This window comes from Lathyrus oleraceus, chromosome 4 (genome assembly GCF_024323335.1).
Source record: "Lathyrus oleraceus cultivar Zhongwan6 chromosome 4, CAAS_Psat_ZW6_1.0, whole genome shotgun sequence".
In the NCBI taxonomy this organism is placed as follows: Eukaryota; Viridiplantae; Streptophyta; class Magnoliopsida; order Fabales; family Fabaceae; genus Lathyrus; species Lathyrus oleraceus.
This window is the reverse complement of record NC_066582.1, coordinates 161,905,456-161,922,684: the sequence shown is the minus strand read 5'-3', so window position 1 is coordinate 161,922,684 and position 17,229 is coordinate 161,905,456. Positions and strand designations below refer to the sequence as shown.

Genomic DNA, 17,229 nt, shown 5'->3' with positions numbered 1-17,229 from the left:
GAGTACCCATCAACTGTCTTTATGGTTATCCAGTTACGGACAACGTTGGATCAGCAATAAAGCACTCGACTCTACATCTAGGATCCATAGTGGTTTCAGGTCGAAGAGTGGTATACACTATTATCACCATGAGAATAACTTATGACACTTTGCATAACTTTCTATATAGTATTCTCATAGCGGGTCAATCCGGTATAAATATTACTCCTAATATTCATACCTATGTTTAAGACTTGATAACTCTTTATCCATGATCCATGAGATGTGATCATCAGTCTACAAACATAATAGTCTTAATGCTTTAATGTTATCCCACTTTACACTAAAGCTCGACTACGGATACTTTAAGAATAGTGTCCTTATGTTTAATGTGTTCTCATGATTAAGTCACACTTAATACATTAAACGGACTATCTATTCCAGGGACTTTATTAATCAACCATAATAAAGAAAATGCCTTTAAATAATTCGATACAAGTACCAAAAGTATTGGCCTCTAGGGCTTACACCAACAATCTCCCACTAGCACTAGAGCCAATCAGGCATACCCCGTATGCCCATTGATCTAGTATGGCCCATCATGCTTCTGCTGCGCAAGAGGCTTTGTCAGTGGGTTAGCAACATTGTCAAGTGTAGGTACTTTACATATTTTCACACAACGTCTAAGTATGTGTTTGGATCGTTGGTGAGATCTAGGCTCCTTAGCTTGTGCGATAACACCATTGTTATCATAATAGAGACCAATGGGATCCACAATGCTAGGGACTATGCCAAGTTTATTGATCCAAACAGCTTCCTTTGCTGCACTTAAGGCAGCGATATACTCGCCCTCAATTGTAGAATCAGCAACTGCATCTTGCGTTGAACTTTTCAAGCTCACAGTGCCACCATTTAAGCAAAACACATAACCAGATTGGAATCATTCATATTAAAGCGTCTCAGCACTTTGTCTATGTACTCTGACTTAGGCCAAGCATTTCATGATCTATCTCTATAGATTCTGATAGGCTGCTTCACCCAGGTCCTTCATAGAAAAGCATTTCCCCAACCAAGACTTTACTTGTTGCAGGGTAGGGATATCGATTCCAATGAGTAATATGTCATCTACATATAATACCAGGAATACGATCATGCTCCCACTAACCTTCTTGTAGACACAAGTCTCATCTTCGTTCTTGATGAATCCATACAGTTTTATTGTTTCATCAAAACGAAGATTCCATGAGTAGGTCATAGGCTCATCTTGATCCATGAGTAATACATCACCTTGATCAGATATCCATATATCTCAGGTAGGTGACGTATCTTGTCTGACCTACGCTGGTCTTGTTCTATTTGAGCAGGTTGCTCTTACACAACTACTTGTGTTTCCTGCTCTAATTCCTCCATAGGTATATCGATACTTTGTGATTCTTGAATTTCTTCAAGTTCTACTTTCCTCCCACTGATTCCTTTGGAAATAAAATCCCTTTCTAGGAAAACTCAAGTTCGAGCGACAAACATTTTGCCCTCAGAAGGATTGTAGAAATAATACCCTCTTGTTTCTTTAGGATACCCCACAAATAAGTATTTGTTAGATTTGGGCTCAAGCTTAGTTGAAATTTGTCGTTTCACATAAACTTCGCAACCCCAAATCTTCATGTAAGACATATGTGGTCTCTTACCACTCCATATCTCATATGGTGTCTTTTCAACCTTTTGGATGGAACACGGTTAATTGTGTAAGCTGATGTCAATGGTGTATGTCCTCAAAAGGAGTTTGGAAGATTGGTGTGACTCATCATGGATCGGACCATGTCCAACAGGGTTCGATTTCTTCTCTCAGATACACCCTTCCATTGGGATGTTCCAGGAGGAGTAAGTTGGGATAGGATCCCACACTCTTTCAGATGGTCATCAACCTCTAGGATTAAATACTCATCACTTCGATCTGATCGAAGAGTTTTAATATTCTTACCTAATTGGTTTTAACTCGTTAGGTTTCACCCTTTTGTATTAATGTTATTAATAGGAATTTCAAGATCAAGGACATATAGTCCATTGTTCATTTGTGCAGTAGCATAGAATATATCATTCAAATAAATTGAGCAACAATTGTTCTTTATTATAAATGAAAAACCAAACTTGTCCAAACAAGCAATGGAAATAATATTCCTGCTAATTGCTGGTACATAATAACAGTTCTCTAACTGAATTATTAAACCACTAGGTAAAGTCAATACAAAAGTTCCTACGGCTAAAGCAGCAACCTTTACTCCATAGCCAACTCGTAGGTCGACTTCACCTTTTGCCAAATCTCTACTCCTTTTTAGATCCTGCACATTTGTACAAATGTGAGAACCGCATCCAGTATCTAATACCCATGATGCAGAAGTAGATAAATTAATAACAAAAATACCTGAAGTTGAAGTCTCTACTTCATTCTTCTTATCTTCCAGGTACTTTGGGCAGTTCCTCTTCTAGTGTCCGGTCTTACCGCAATGGAAGCAGGTGCCTTCTTTTGCTATGCCTCCACTAGGCTTCAAAGCAGCAGTGGATCTGGGATTGGCAACTTCCTTGCCCTTCCCCTTATCACTCTGCTTAGTGGGCCTTTTGTTCTGTCTCTTTCCATTTCCGATCATCAGAATGGACTTCCCTTTTGTCTTCAGATTCTGCTCGGCAGTTCTTAACATGGCGAGCAGTTCAGGAAGAGATTTGTCCATATCAATCATATTGAAATTTAGGACAAATTGACTGAAACTATCTGGCAACGATTGCAAGATCAAATCAGTTGCAAGTTCCTTTTCGAGGGGAAAACCCAATCTCTTAAGGTTTTCCACATACCCAATCATCTTGAGTACATGGGGACCTACAGGGGCTCCCTCAGCTAACTTTCTTTGAAAAAGGGCTTTTGAAACTTCAAACCTCTCATGCCTTGCTTGCTCTTGATAGAGCAACTTCAGGTGTTCGATCATATCGAATGCTGACATGTTCTCATGTTGCTTTTGCAATTCTGAGTTCATGGTAGCCAGCATGAGACAAGCAGTTTCATTGGCATCATCGACATGCTTCTTATAAGCATCTCTTTCTGCCTTAGGTGCAGAACTAGGAGGTTCCTCTTCAGGAACAGGTGTCTCCAAGACATACAGCTTTTTATCATGTTTGAGGACAATCCTCAGGTTTCGGTGCCAATCCAGGAAATTTGTCCCAGACAATTTTTCCTTATCAAGGATTGATCGCAGGATGTTGTTAGAGGTGTTTGCTGTCATGGTAATCTACATAAGGATTAATGAAAATATAAGTATCATTGACATATTCAATTAGGCCTTTAATTAAATATGCTCCCGCTATTTTACTCAAAACAAATGACCCTCATCATTTGATTCGGAAAATCCCGTTGGAAGATTTTCTAGTGGGTCGAGATCCATATTTCACTTCGTTCTAAGTCCGCGTAGGCGGATTACACAAAACTAGGTTATTTAGGTAGGAACTCCTTCCAATTGTATCTCATACAACTCTCGAAAATTTCAGTTGGGTGAATAACTCCTTATTCCAATCCATCATATGGATCATTCCCAACTCTTGCTTCTAAACATATATATAATCTTATTATAATTTGTTTAGTTAAGTTTGACCCATTGTTTTAACAGTTGGATATTACAATTATCCCACCGCACCTTACTAATATAGAACATGCACCTCGCGTAGGCGAAACCTACATTATCCGATACTAGTCTTGATGAGTGTTAAAACTTGGAAAGCATAAACTTAATATTTAATTTGAGGGAATTGCAATTTTTCTGATCTCACCGGCTTATTTATCATATAAATCGCCTCTCACATGCATCAACATACATTCACATGCATCAACATACATACATACACAATGAAACAGTTATGGCCCCTAGCGCAATTGTTCTTCCAAGCCAATGAGAGAACCTAAGCTAACCTAACAACGATCTAAGCTTCTCCAAGCAAGATCTTCAAGGTTGTCCTCCTTTGGCACTGACTTCTTTGCTTTCTTCATATCAATACATTACATGAAAGAAACTCGTTTTACATACGAGGGAGTGAGATGAGAAAAGAAGTTACATTTGGGAGATTAAGAGAGAGGCACGACACGCAGGTCGTATTTTAAAAAACCCAAAACAAAACAAAGGAAAACTAAGGCCATAACAGATCACCACAAGACAATAATAAACACTTTATTATTATTATTATTAATTCCTTTAATTAATTAAAATCAAATTAAATTTCGACGACCGATCACACTACGCAGAGTTAGCCGGGGGTCCGCTGCCCGGACAGCGGGAACGGGTGTTCAGCGGACAGGGGTCAAGGGGGCAGCGCCCCTGCTCGAAAATTTTAATGAACAATTCATTTAAAATTGACGTCGTTTTTCGTATCAACACTTGATACTTCAAAGCACTTTTTCTAGCCGAACGGGTGAATTTTTCCTTGCGTTAACCGGTTAACCATATGTGTTAACCGGTTAACACTGTTTGAAAACTTTTAGAAAACTCTTTTCTGCCTTGCGTTAACCGGTTAACCATATGCGTTAACCGGTTAACACTGTTTGAAAATGTCTTGGAAAACTGTTTTCCGCCTTGCGTTAACCGGTTAACCAAATGCGTTAACCGATTAACACTGTTTGAAAATCTCAAAAAAAATTATTTCGCATTGCGTTAACCGGTTAACCATATGCGTTAACCGGTTAACACTGTTCCAAAATTTAAAAAAATTTATTTCATATTGCGTTAACCGGTTAACACTGTTCGAAAAAGTGTTTAGGACGCACAACTCTTGTGCAATCAAACCCCAATCGCATAACTCTCTAACAACACAACCCTTGTGTCGTCACTAACCCTGATGCACCAATTTCAGACCGTCAAACACATCTCGATTGTTAATTCAGTATGATTGATCAATACGTCATTGCTTCACCATACTAATGTCGGATCAAGAAGCAAACGACCATTGATCGCTCAAAGGAAAACAATCATCGAGGGTTTGAATGAACGAAACGAGAACACTATATCATATATAATGTATTTTGCATCAAGATTACATATATCACATATATGTAACTTGATCGATCTCAATTTAACCTTTGATTCATTCTGTCTTTAATCATATTATTACAGAACAAAAACAGTTATCAGATTCATGGTTTCGTAAGTGGCTCTGATACCACTGTAGGAGAGTAGCTATCCAAGGCGCAGCGGAATTTAAAATTTTCTCCATTTAGTGATCCTTACGAATGGGCATGATCAGTGATAGAATCGTTACCTCTTGTGGCGATTCAAACCTTTGGTGCAGATCTCTGATAATGATCAAAACCTTTGATACAGATCCATGGGGCGATCACGAATGTTGAACGATGACAACGTCTCTACTCAGTCCACACGAACGGATTCCTTCAATCGCAGTGCTAGCTGTTATGAATGAAGGCTTTGAGTGAGAGAGAGATACGAAATTCCAACTCTTCAATTGTGTTGTACTCCCATACAAAGCTTCTGCACAAGAGCTCTATTTATAGAACCACTTGTGTGGGCTTCAATCCAAAAAGCCCACTTAAGTGCATTTTGGCCTATATCTCATAATATGCCAAAATCACTTAAGTACTTGGTACCTTACCATATTTCGTATTCTAATTAAGTACATCGTACCTTACGATGTTCCTTAATTATTCTATCTCTCATCAATCCGTCCTTTGTGTGTGACCCTATAGGTTTTCGCGGCGTTGGCAATTATATTAAATCACACATTTAACATAATAAACAATGAGCGGTATCTAGCAACACATCACTGCTACCCAAGTCACGAAAATGTCATGTGATCTGACAAAACCTCCTGTGATAATAATTATGTGTATAATTACCCCTTTGCCCTTATGTCTATATTGAACACAAGGTATAGACCGTGTCACCCTTGTCCAGTTCAATATTGGGCCCATAGACATTTATCCTGTTACGCAGGATTGGCAAATTCCATCTAGGACACTCATGTCCCTCAGCATGCTTCGTGGAGTACCCATCAACTGTCTTTATGGTTATCCAGTTACGGACAACGTTGGATCAGCAATAAAGCACTCGACTCTACATCTAGGATCCATAGTGGTTTCAGGTCGAAGAGTGGTATACACTATTATCACCATGAGAATAACTTATGACACTTTGCATAACTTTCTATATAGTATTCTCATAGCGGGTCAATCCGGTATAAATATTACTCCTAATATTCATACCTATGTTTAAGACTTGATAACTCTTTATCCATGATCCATGAGATGTGATCATCAGTCTACAAACATAATAGTCTTAATGCTTTAATGTTATCCCACTTCACACTAAAGCTCGACTACGGATACTTTAAGAATAGTGTCCTTATGTTTAATGTGTTCTCATGATTAAGTCACACTTAATACATTAAACGGACTATCTATTCCAGGGACTTTATTAATCAACCATAATAAAGAAAATGCCTTTAAATAATTCGATACAAGTACCAAAAGTATTGACCTCTAGGGCTTACACCAACATCTAGGAGTTTAGCTTATGAGTAGTTCCTCTAGTTTAGTATAAATAGAATGTCTCACAAGGGGCTCAATGTAACAGCCCAATTTTAGTAATTAGTTCTTATATTATTATTATTATATTATATTTAACTATTTGGAGTGTTAAGTAATTAAGTGGTTGTGAGATCGTATAATAATTGATTATATTAATTGAATTAGTATGTTAATTAATTAATTAGTTGATACGAGATATAGTTAAATAATTATATTAATTAACTTGGTTGCATAGTGAGTGGTTAATTATTTAAATTTAAATAGAGGTATTTAAATATTAGGTATTATTGGGCCTAGTGATTAAATTAGATGATTTAAGCCCAACTAGAACACTATTATAAATAGTAAGAGTGAAGGAAGTGAGAATTAGAATTCACTTGAGCACTGAAGGCAATAGAGAAAGAGGAGAGGAAAAGCGAGAGGAGTCAAGGTTTCCATCAAATTGACAAGGTAAGGGGGGAAATCCTTATCATTATGGGTTAGTATGATTGGATCAATGGGTAGGAACATGTTTTAGGTTGAAATCCTTAATTGGCATGGTTTGGAATTATTAGGTCTTGATAAATACTCTTGAATTGTGATGATTAAATTATGCTAAAACTGTGAATGAATATATAATTGGATGAGTCATAATTTTCTGAACGTGTAGCTTTTTACGGAATCGAAATCGGAGGTCCGAAAGTCCTCCAACGATGAAAAATGCGGGGAAATCTGCATTCTGTTTCGTGTTAGCGCAGGAACAGCATTCTGTCTTACGTTAACCGGTTAACCCAGGGCGTTAACCGGTTAACACTGTTATAATATTGAAAAAATTACATTCTGTCTTGCGTTAACCGGTTAACCCAGGGCGTTAACCGGTTAACACTGTTAAAAATTGCCAAGAAGCGCATTCTGTTTTGCGTTAACCGATTAACCCAGGGCGTTAACCGGTTAACACTGTTTGAAAAGTGAAAAACTGATATTTAAATGTTGTGTGCGTTTTGGAATGAAATCTATGTATACATATTTGATTATTGGCCTATATTGGTGAATAATATATTGTATGAATGTGTATGTATACCATTATTGAATTGTGAATGATTTATGGTAATGGATGTGTATATGTAATCATGAATGATGTGTGGTGATGAATGTGTATATGTACCAATTGTGAGTCATGGTGATATGTGGAATGTTAAGACGGTATAGATGGTCTTAATTGCATATGTGTTGGTATGTGTGAATTCATTCATAGCATAGTTGACTTCATTGTGGAAGTGGTTAAGCGGTGATCCTTCATTGGAAACAGACGTAGCAGACGTTAATCCTTAATTGGGATTAGGCGTAGTATTTAAGCGGTGATCCTTCATTGGAAACAGACGTAGCAGACGTTAATCCTTAATTGGGATTAGGTGTAGTATTTAAGCGGTGATCCTTCATTGGAAACAGACGTAGCAGACGTTAATCCTTAATTGGGATTAGGCGTAGTATTAAGCGGTGATCCTTCATTGGAAACAGACGTAGGGCTTTGGTCTTGTCCGAATCGGAAGCGTGGCTTGGATTCTAGATATTGAATCGGAAAGCGGTGAAACTTTGAGTTCACATTGAGGTACCACATGCATAGAGTCACATTGTCTTGCATTGAGTCGTCTATAGTTATGTGATCATTGAATGCATGTATTGATGTGGATGCGATGTACGTTTGAAATATGTGAGATGATTGTTGGTTAATATTATTGTCGTGATTATACCAAGTGTGATGAATTCTTAAATTGTGTTTTAATTCATTGTGCCTTATTATGCTATTTCATGATGATTTGAGTTCTCACCCTTTCTGTTTGAATGTTACCTTTACATGAGTATCGTGCAGATACTACAGAGTAGTATTGCTGGAGTAGGTGGACGGTAGCTCGCTCAAGAATAGCTGGAGAGTTTCCGTATTTAGTTCGAAATTAGGTAATGAGTCAATGCTCTGGTCATGTAACACTGGGTAGATTAGTGGTATTGAACTCATATCTTATTTTGATATGCTTTATGTCATTAATTGTTTTATTTTATTTGAAGTGATTATTGAGAGATGATCATGGTATGGGACATGGATCATATTATGAAATACATGAGTATTCTTTATTTTCCGCTACGAACTCGTATTGCTTGAACATTCATGATGAGTAAATTGTGTTACTTCAAATGGCCAGGTGTATTGTTGGTTTTTGAAAGTTTTAAGTTTCGAAAACGTCGATGTGACGCCCTTTTCTTTATATGCGTGCTTATTTACTCTGATTATATGCTGAATAATTTGGGGTAGAAAAAGGGGTGTTACACTCAAGGTGTTCACTTTGTACTAAAAATCACTTGTAAGAAAACTTCCCATTCCCAGCGCGAGGAAGCAAGAGTTTTTTAGAGTGCTATGTACGTGAATCACCACATTTATTTCAATGCAACTTCCTTACTTTTCAATTGTTCCCGTTGAACATTTTATCTTAATTTCATTTACTTTTGAGTTATCATTTTACGTTGTCGTTTACGCTGTCGACACCGATTCTATTACGATAATAGAGTTTACCAAAAGCGTGTTCGTCATATACATCTTTTAAAAGCTATTAGTGTTGTCGGTCACGAGTTACCTATAGGCTGTAGCATTGTCTAAACCGTCGTGTGGAAAACCCTACGCTTGTTCAACACTTTGTTAGGAGTCGTTCCTTACAAAGTTATTTCGCCGAAGTTGGACAAGCATCACTTGCACTAGCACATGTCTTAGGATCAACTGGTCGATCCTGCAAGTAACCCTTCGTTTTAAGGCATAGGGAGGACCAATGGTTGTTTACCAATTTCCACAGTAAACAAAATGGCACGCCCAGTGGGACGGTGCTAGAGAGGTTGTGAAATTGCATGAAACTTAGAAGTGGCAAACTATATAGTAAGCCACGGAATATTGAGAATATATCAGAAACTAACGCAGATGAAGTTCCACGAGGAACTTTATCCACTACGGAAATAGTAGTCTCACAGGTTGCCACTTTGCCGCCGATGACAAGTGCAACCTTAACCACGTCGACTACGGGTGCGGTTGGAACATCAATTCCTCAGCCTCCATCGGGGGGTTCAGGATCGACGATAACGACGTTCAGACCATATGTGCCTCGCTTTGGCACCACAGGTCCGCTTTATGGAATGACATATTCTATAATGCCAGGATACTAGTCGACATCCAGTGCAACACTGTTTTCAGATACAAATCCTCCCTTGCAAGGATCAGTGCAAGGGGGCAACATAAGGAATACTACTCAGAACAGAACCATGCCTCTGTCGAACACTTCAGTAGCGGTGTTGAGACAGCAAATGGACGATAGTAACCATGAATTGGTTAACATGTTGACTAACCAGATGAGCACAGTCTTCAATCCACTAATACAAGAATCTACTGAAACAAATAGGCAGGTGGCGAACCAATTGACACGCTTGTGCAATTTTCTGGGGGCACCGGCTCGACAGATAACGCCAATGATTAGACCGATTGTTCATGTGCAGATAAAGATAGGGGCAGCGGAGGAGGAGACTGTCCACAAAAGACAAATCATTAGACCCCTTCAGAATCAAGGCGTCGAATCAGGAGTCGCAGGACGTAAACAGATGATAATGGTTAACCAACACCAAGATGCTGATCAAATTGTCGACCAACATCGAAAAGAAGACCTGGCAGTGGAAAATAATTTGACAACTATTGTCGAAAGGATTATGGCTAGAAATGGCATGGGTTCTACATTGCAAAGGCCATTATATGCCTCCCCGTTAGCTGAATTTATTCTCCAAGCCGAGGCGCCCAGGGGGATGAAAGTGCCTAAGTACACTAAATTTGGGGGAGAATCTGGTGAATCGACAATAGAGCACGTCGCCAGATACCTAACAGAGTCAGGGGATCTAGCTCATAATGAATGCTTAAGAGTAAAAAACATCCCCTCCTCTCTAACCAAGGCTGCCTTCACATGGTTTACTTCGTTGGCCCCAAGTTCAATCGACTCGTGGGCCAAACTAGAGAAGAAGTTCCATGAACAGTTTTATGAGGGACACTCCAAAATTAGTTTGGCAGAATTGTCCAGTATCAAAAGAAGGTTTGCTGAGAGCATCGACGATTATCTGAATCGTTTTAGGTCCCTAAAGGCTAGGTGTTTTACGCAAGTGCCAGAACATGAATTAGTTCAAATGGCCACAGGAGGTTTAGATTATTCCATTAGGAAGAAGATAGATCCAACTTTTGTGAAAAGTATGTCACAACTGGCTGATAGAGTCCGACATCTAGAACGGCTAAGGCTAGAGAAAGTTAGGCACAATAAGTCTAAGAAAGAAAAGGTAGCGTTCGTCGAATACGACGCGATAGACCTAATATGTGAGGCCGATTACGCTTCATCGACCAAATTAGATATCGACGTGGCTGAACTAAAGCTAGGGTCCGCCTATGAGTGTCGATCATTGCTGCCTGCACAAGGAAGAAATCATGTCGAACACAACCCAAAATTCCCTTTGAAAACTTATACTTTCGATGTGTCGAAGTGTGAGGAAATTTTTGACTTGTTAGTCAAAGATGGGCAAATGGTGGTACCTCCTGGTACTAAAATGCCACCGTTAGAACAGAGACATAAAAGAGGGTTTTGTAAATATCATAACTATCTTGGTCATAACACCTCTAATTGTCACCTTTTCAAGGATTTGGTTCAGAAAGCAATTCAAGATCGACGTTGATCCTCTGCACCAAGAGGAGGCCCTGTTCGTAGAGCTAGTCGAGATCAACATGGTCGAGATCACCAAATACGATGAGGCCAACATGCTGGAGCAAATTGGGGAAAGCCCAGATGTCGATATAACTGAAGTTTACCCAAGGGCTGATGAAGACTTGGTAGATTTTCTGTATCGCTGCAAGAACAAGGGTTCACAAGTGTGTTTATGCCCAAGGTGTGGTGCTGTCACCGACAAAATAGCGGCGGAGAATTTCCAGAAGTTGCAACTAGGAAAAAGCAAAAGGAATGTGCAGACCAGAGGTTACCAGAATGAAAGAGGCTCAAAAAAGGCTGTGGGAAATAACCAGACAAGGCCTAAAAGCTTCGTGCCGTCGGCAAGTGCTCCTAGAGGTACTTGGATCAAGCCTCAGGAAAGACAAGACACCCCACAAGGGGTTGTTGTTGCTGCTGCTAGAGGAGGTCTAGCAATTAACTACAGGCGTGAATTTAAGTCTGAAAAGAGGACTCATATCTCTGAAAACTATTTGGGAAAGAACCCCATGTCGAGGACTCAATGGAGACGTTTTCAGAGGCGTAAACAGGCCGAAAAAGACGCTGCAAGAGGCATGACCAGTGAGGCGAATACCGGGAAGAAAATTATTGTGAAAGTCGACACAGCGGCGAAGGAACGGATAAGAGAGTACGTCCGTCGACCAACTGAAAAATGTTCTGATGAAGTGACTGATGAGTTCAATTCAGAATCTGAAGCAAGTCTCGACATCTTGGTCAACGTGGTGTCAATCCTACCACAAGAATACAAGTGTGTGACTGAAGTCGAAGGGTCGGTGGACAATGCTGATGCTGAAGAAATGGCCTTGCACCAACCAAGATGCTATTTTGTGCTGAACGATGGCTCTGCTGAAAGCCAGGAGGCAGTGTTTGAAAGACCAACGATGAACATGAAAAACCATTTGAAACCATTACTGATAAGGGCAAAAGTGGAAGGCGTAACAATCAACAAAGTTTTGGTCGATTGTGGTGCCACGGTCAACATCATGCTACACCACATTCTGAGGAAGATTGGCAAGTATGATACCGATATCAGGTCTAATAACGTGGTTTTATCGGACTACGGAGGAAAGACGAAAATCACCATGGGAGTGATTATGGTGAACATCACAGTGGGTTCAGTAACCAGGTTGATACTATTCATGGTGATAGACGCTAAGCCAAGTTATAACTTGCTATTTGGCAGGGAATGGTTACATGACGTCGGAGTTGTACCATCTTCAGCACACCAAAGGCTGGTGATTTGGAGAGAGGATGGGGTGGCCGAAAATATCGAAGCCGACCAAGGATACTTTATGGTCGACATGAATAATGTCGACAAGAAGGAGTTCGAAGGAAAGCTGGCCAACATCTTACCTTGTTTCCCAACTGAGGATGTATATGCTAATCTAAGTGAAGCTTTCGTCTCTCTAACTCTACATGAGACTCACGACTTCATTTGGGATGTGGAACGCTTAGATGATCCACCCTACACAGGTATCCGGCCGACAGGCTGGGGGGACGTCGCTGATGATGTCTGAGTTAGAAGCTCTAAAAAAGATTTCGGCATACGTTGCCGAGAACAAAATAAAATCGGCTCTAGAAATTGAAGAAAACATGGCCGCTGAAGCATGTGCGTTAAATAAAGAAGAACGTATCGCTATTAGGCCAAAAACCCCAGATAAGCCAATGTTGGCTAAAAGAAACATCGACATGCAGCGTCTGGATTGCATTTATGACAATGAACCTTTAGGGTTTGAAAAAGACCCAAAGGCACCAGAGAAAATCCGACCAAAATACCCCTTGGAAGAAGTCGACCTTGGCGAGAATGGCGAGAAAAGGCCAACATATATAAGCGCCAACATCGACAAAGAACTAAAGTCTGAGGTAATATCCATACTTAAAGAATTTAGAGACTGTTTTGCTTGGGACTATAACGAAATGTTTGGTTTAAGTAGAGATTTGGTCGAGTTAAAGCTGCCGATAAAAGTTGGAAGAAAGCCAGTGAAGCAGACGCCCAGGCGTTTCGCCCCAGAAATCATGGCAAAGATAAAAGAAGAAGTAGAAAGACTTCTGAAAAGCAAGTTTATTCAAACTGCAAGGTACGTCGAATGGTTGGCCAATATTGTGCCAGTCATAAAGAAAAACGGGTCTTTAAGAGTATGTATTGATTTTAGAGATCTAAATGTTGCTACCCCAAAAGATGAATATGCCATGCCCGTGGCTGAAATGTTGGTCGATTCGGCCGCTGGTTTTGAATATTTAAGCATGTTAGATGGTTATGCTGGATATAACCAAATTTTTATTGCAGAAGAAGACGTGTCGAAGACGGCGTTTTGATGTCCAGGAGCCCTAGGGACATATGAGTGGGTTGTCATGCCATTCGGTTTGAAAAATGCCGGAGCAACATACCAGAGGGTAATGAACTCAATGTTCCATGATTTCATTGAAGATTTCATGCAAGTCTACATTGATGATATTGTGATAAAATCCAATGGTCAACGTACTCACGTCGAACATCTTCGAAAAGCCTTTCTGAGGATGAGGAAATGTGGATTAAAAATGAATCCATTAAAGTGCGTTTTTTGTGTGCAGGCAGGCGACTCCTTGGTTTTGTGGTGCATAAAAAGGGTATTGAAGTAAACCAAAGCAAAACAAAAGCCATTATGGACGTCAAGCCTCCGTCGACCAAAAAGGAGTTGCAATCTTTTTTGGGAAAAATAATTTTTCTTAGAAGATTCATATCAAATCTAAGTGGAAAAACAAAAGCGTTCTCCCCACTACTTCGATTGAAGAACGAGGATTTCAAGTGGCAGGATGAACACCAAGAGGCTTTCGACAAAATCAAGGAGTATTTGACTAGGCCTCCAGTATTGGCCCCTCATATTAGGCATAGGCCAATGAGACTGTATATTGCAGCCTCAGAGTCAACTATAGGAAGTATGTTAGTCCAAGAGGATGAAAAATGTGTCGAAAGACCAGTGTATTACCTTAGTCGAATGCTTAATGATCCTGAAACTAGGTATAGTGATATAGAAAAACTATGTATGTGCCTGTATTTCTCCTATATGAAATTAAAGCAATATATCAAGCCTATTGATGTGTACGTATCTTCCCACTTTGATATTATTAAACACATGTTATCTAAACCAATTTTGCATAGTCGAATTGGAAAATGGGCTTTAGAGTTATCGGAATACTCCCTGACATACGTACCCTTGAAAGCGATGAAAGGGCAGGTAGTAGCGGATTTTCTTGTCGACCATTCAATGGTCGAAATGGCGCAGAATTACGTAGGTTTAGCACCATGGAGGCTATACTTCGACGGGTCAAGACATAAGCATGGATCTGGGATAGGAGGAGTTATAATTTCTTCAGATGGAATTCCAGTAGAGTTCAAATACAGAGTCGAAGGAGTATGCACCAATAATGAAGCAGAATATGAGTCATTGATTATCGGGCTCGAACTACTGCTAGAATTGGGGGCAAGAAATGTCAAAATTATGGGAGACTCAGAGTTAGTGATCAAACAAGCATCAAAAGAGTACATGTGTGTTAAAGAAAATCTAATCATGTACTTTGTGGTCACCATCAGATTACTCAAGAGGTTCGATCAAGTCAATCTCCAACACATTCCACGACAAGAAAACCAAAGAGCAAATGATTTGGCGCAGGAGGCCTCAGGGTATAAAGCGTCGAGAGACCAGGATGAAGAGGTCTAAGTAAGAGAGAAAGTACGAGCAACGGTGTTGTCACCATCGGATTTGGCGATCGTGAAGTTGGGAGTCATGGATAAAAATCATTTTGAAATCCTGGTTGTCGACGATGACGGGGGAAATGATTGGCGTAAACTGCTAGTCGATTACTTATGTAATCCCGTGGGCTCGACAAATCGAAAGATAAAATATAGGGCCCTTAGCTACGTCTTGGTAAATGATGAATTATTCAAAAAGACAGTCGAAGGAGTGTTATTAAAATGTCTGGGAGAAGGTGAGGCATACGTGGTTGTGTCAAGCACACATAGCGGGGCGTGTGGGGCACATCAAGAAGGTTTGAAGATGAAATGGCTCTTGATGCGCTCAGGAGTTTATTGGCCTTCAATGCTGAAAGATTGCATTGAATTTGCTAAAGGCTGTCAGGAATTCCAATTGCATAGGGGCATACAACATGTGCCTGCAAACGAGCTACATACAATTGTGAAACCCTGGCCATTTCGAGGATGGGCTCTGGACGTTATAGGAGAAATAAATTCAGCCTCGTCGAAATAACAAAGGTATGTGTTAGTCGGTATCGACTATTTCACAAAATGGGTCGAAGTCGTAGCATTAACAAATGTGGACCAAGAAGCTGTGATAGACTTTGTCCAGAGTTACATCATTTGCAGATTTGGCATCCCAGAAACTATCACAACCGACCAGGGGTCAGTTTTCACTGGTCGAAAAGTGCAAGAATTTGCAAAAGAAATGGGAATCAGATTACTGACCTCTACCCCCTATTACGCACAGGCGAATGGCCAAGTCAAAGCTGCTAATAAGGTGATCATCAGCCTAATAAAGAAACACATAGGAAAGAAGCCAAGAAATTGGCATAAGACTCTGGACCAAGCTTTATGGGCATGTCGAACGTCACCAAAAGAAGCAACTGAAACAACCCCATTTCGACTGGTGTATGGGCATGACGTAGTATTTCCAGTAGAGATTCAGGTCCAGGCGGTCAGGACCCAAAGGCAGTATGAAATACCTTCTGAAGATTACTGGAGTATGATGACAGACGAATTAGTCAACGTAGATGAAGAAAGAATGTTAGCATTAGACTCTCTACAAAGACAGAAAGAGAAAGTCGCCCGAGCCTACAGTAAAAGGCTGAAAGGGAAAGTGTTTGCTGTCGACGATCTGGTTTGGAGGGTGATCCTGCCTATGGACAGAAATGATAGAGTTTTGGGTAAGTGGTCCCCAAATTGGGAAGGACCGTTTAAGGTTTTGCAGGCCTTTTCTAACAACGCCTACGAGGTCGAAGAGTTGGCACCAGACATGCGGATTTTAAGAGTAAACGGAAAGTACTTGAAAAAATATAGGCCTATCCTTCAAGAGGTCAAAATTTTGGCAGACTAAAATAAATGTCGAAAGAATAAAGTTGGAGATAACTATGTTAGAAACCAGTTGCAAAGGCACAGAAAATAAATATACAGTGCTAAAGGTAAGAGAGATAACATTAATGTGGCAAGAAGCCATTGTTTAAACATTACAAAAAACTTGTACAATCAATAAAATCGGTCAAATCTGGCCGAACTTGGATTGGAAGGATTTAAGTTCAAAATTATAGTGCAAAGACGCAGGCTCCAACGTGTCGGCATGAGCTTTGAGCTCTTCAAGCTTCCCTTCGACGGCCATGAGTTCTTCACCGACCGCTAAGGCATCACTGGTAGTTTGTTCCACAGTGGCTTGAGCAGGTTTTAGCACTTTGTCGACAAAATGTGACTCCTCCTTAACAATTGAATCCAATTCACTATCCAAAGTGGCAATTTGACGTCGAAGGGCATCAATTTGTTAACGTAGTTCAGTGGCCCTTGCTTGTTTGGAAGTCAATTCCTTCTGCCGCTCCTCCATAGCCCCCAACATATTGGTAACCTCCACGTCGGCATGCGTTACCAACTCCCATTTCTCCTTCACTGAGGCCTCAGTAGTAGCAATCTGACGGTCAATGTCCCGAACGTTGTCAATATGGCGCAACATAGGCACCAAGATTTGTTCTAGAGTCGCCATTGCACGTTTGGCATAATCAGAGAGTTGGAGATCCTTTAGTTGGGCAAGTGCACTCAGGATCTCCGGACCGACAGCAGGTTCATGCATGAGCACGAAAGGAAGGTCAGGATTCAAGGCGTGAACGCGGACTTTGTCCATGAGAGCTTTAGTCTTCATCGCCTCAGGGCTCATTTTG

At 40.3% G+C, this 17,229-nt stretch overlaps 1 protein-coding gene across 1 annotated transcript; it reads left to right on the top strand.

Moving 5' to 3' along the window:
* The first annotated feature begins 9,829 nt into the window (after window positions 1–9,829).
* LOC127136510 (uncharacterized) lies at window positions 9,830–11,269 on the top strand. The gene is made up of 2 exons (XM_051063057.1): window positions 9,830–10,584; window positions 10,816–11,269. The coding sequence occupies exons 1-2, from the start codon at window positions 9,830–9,832 to the stop codon at window positions 11,267–11,269; spliced, it is 1,209 nt and encodes a 402-aa protein (XP_050919014.1).
* Window positions 11,270–17,229: the final 5,960 nt, after the last annotated feature.

What these genes read in the sequence shown, in the direction of transcription:
- LOC127136510 (XM_051063057.1), top strand. Translation starts at nt 9,830, where the DNA reads ATGCCTCTGTCGAACACTTCAGTAGCGGTGTTGAGACAGCAAATGGAC. An exon ending in GAGAAGAAGTTCCATGAACA is followed by an intron (nt 10,585 to 10,815) that starts GTTTTATGAGGG and finishes ACTGGCTGATAG; the next exon opens with AGTCCGACATCTAGAACGGC.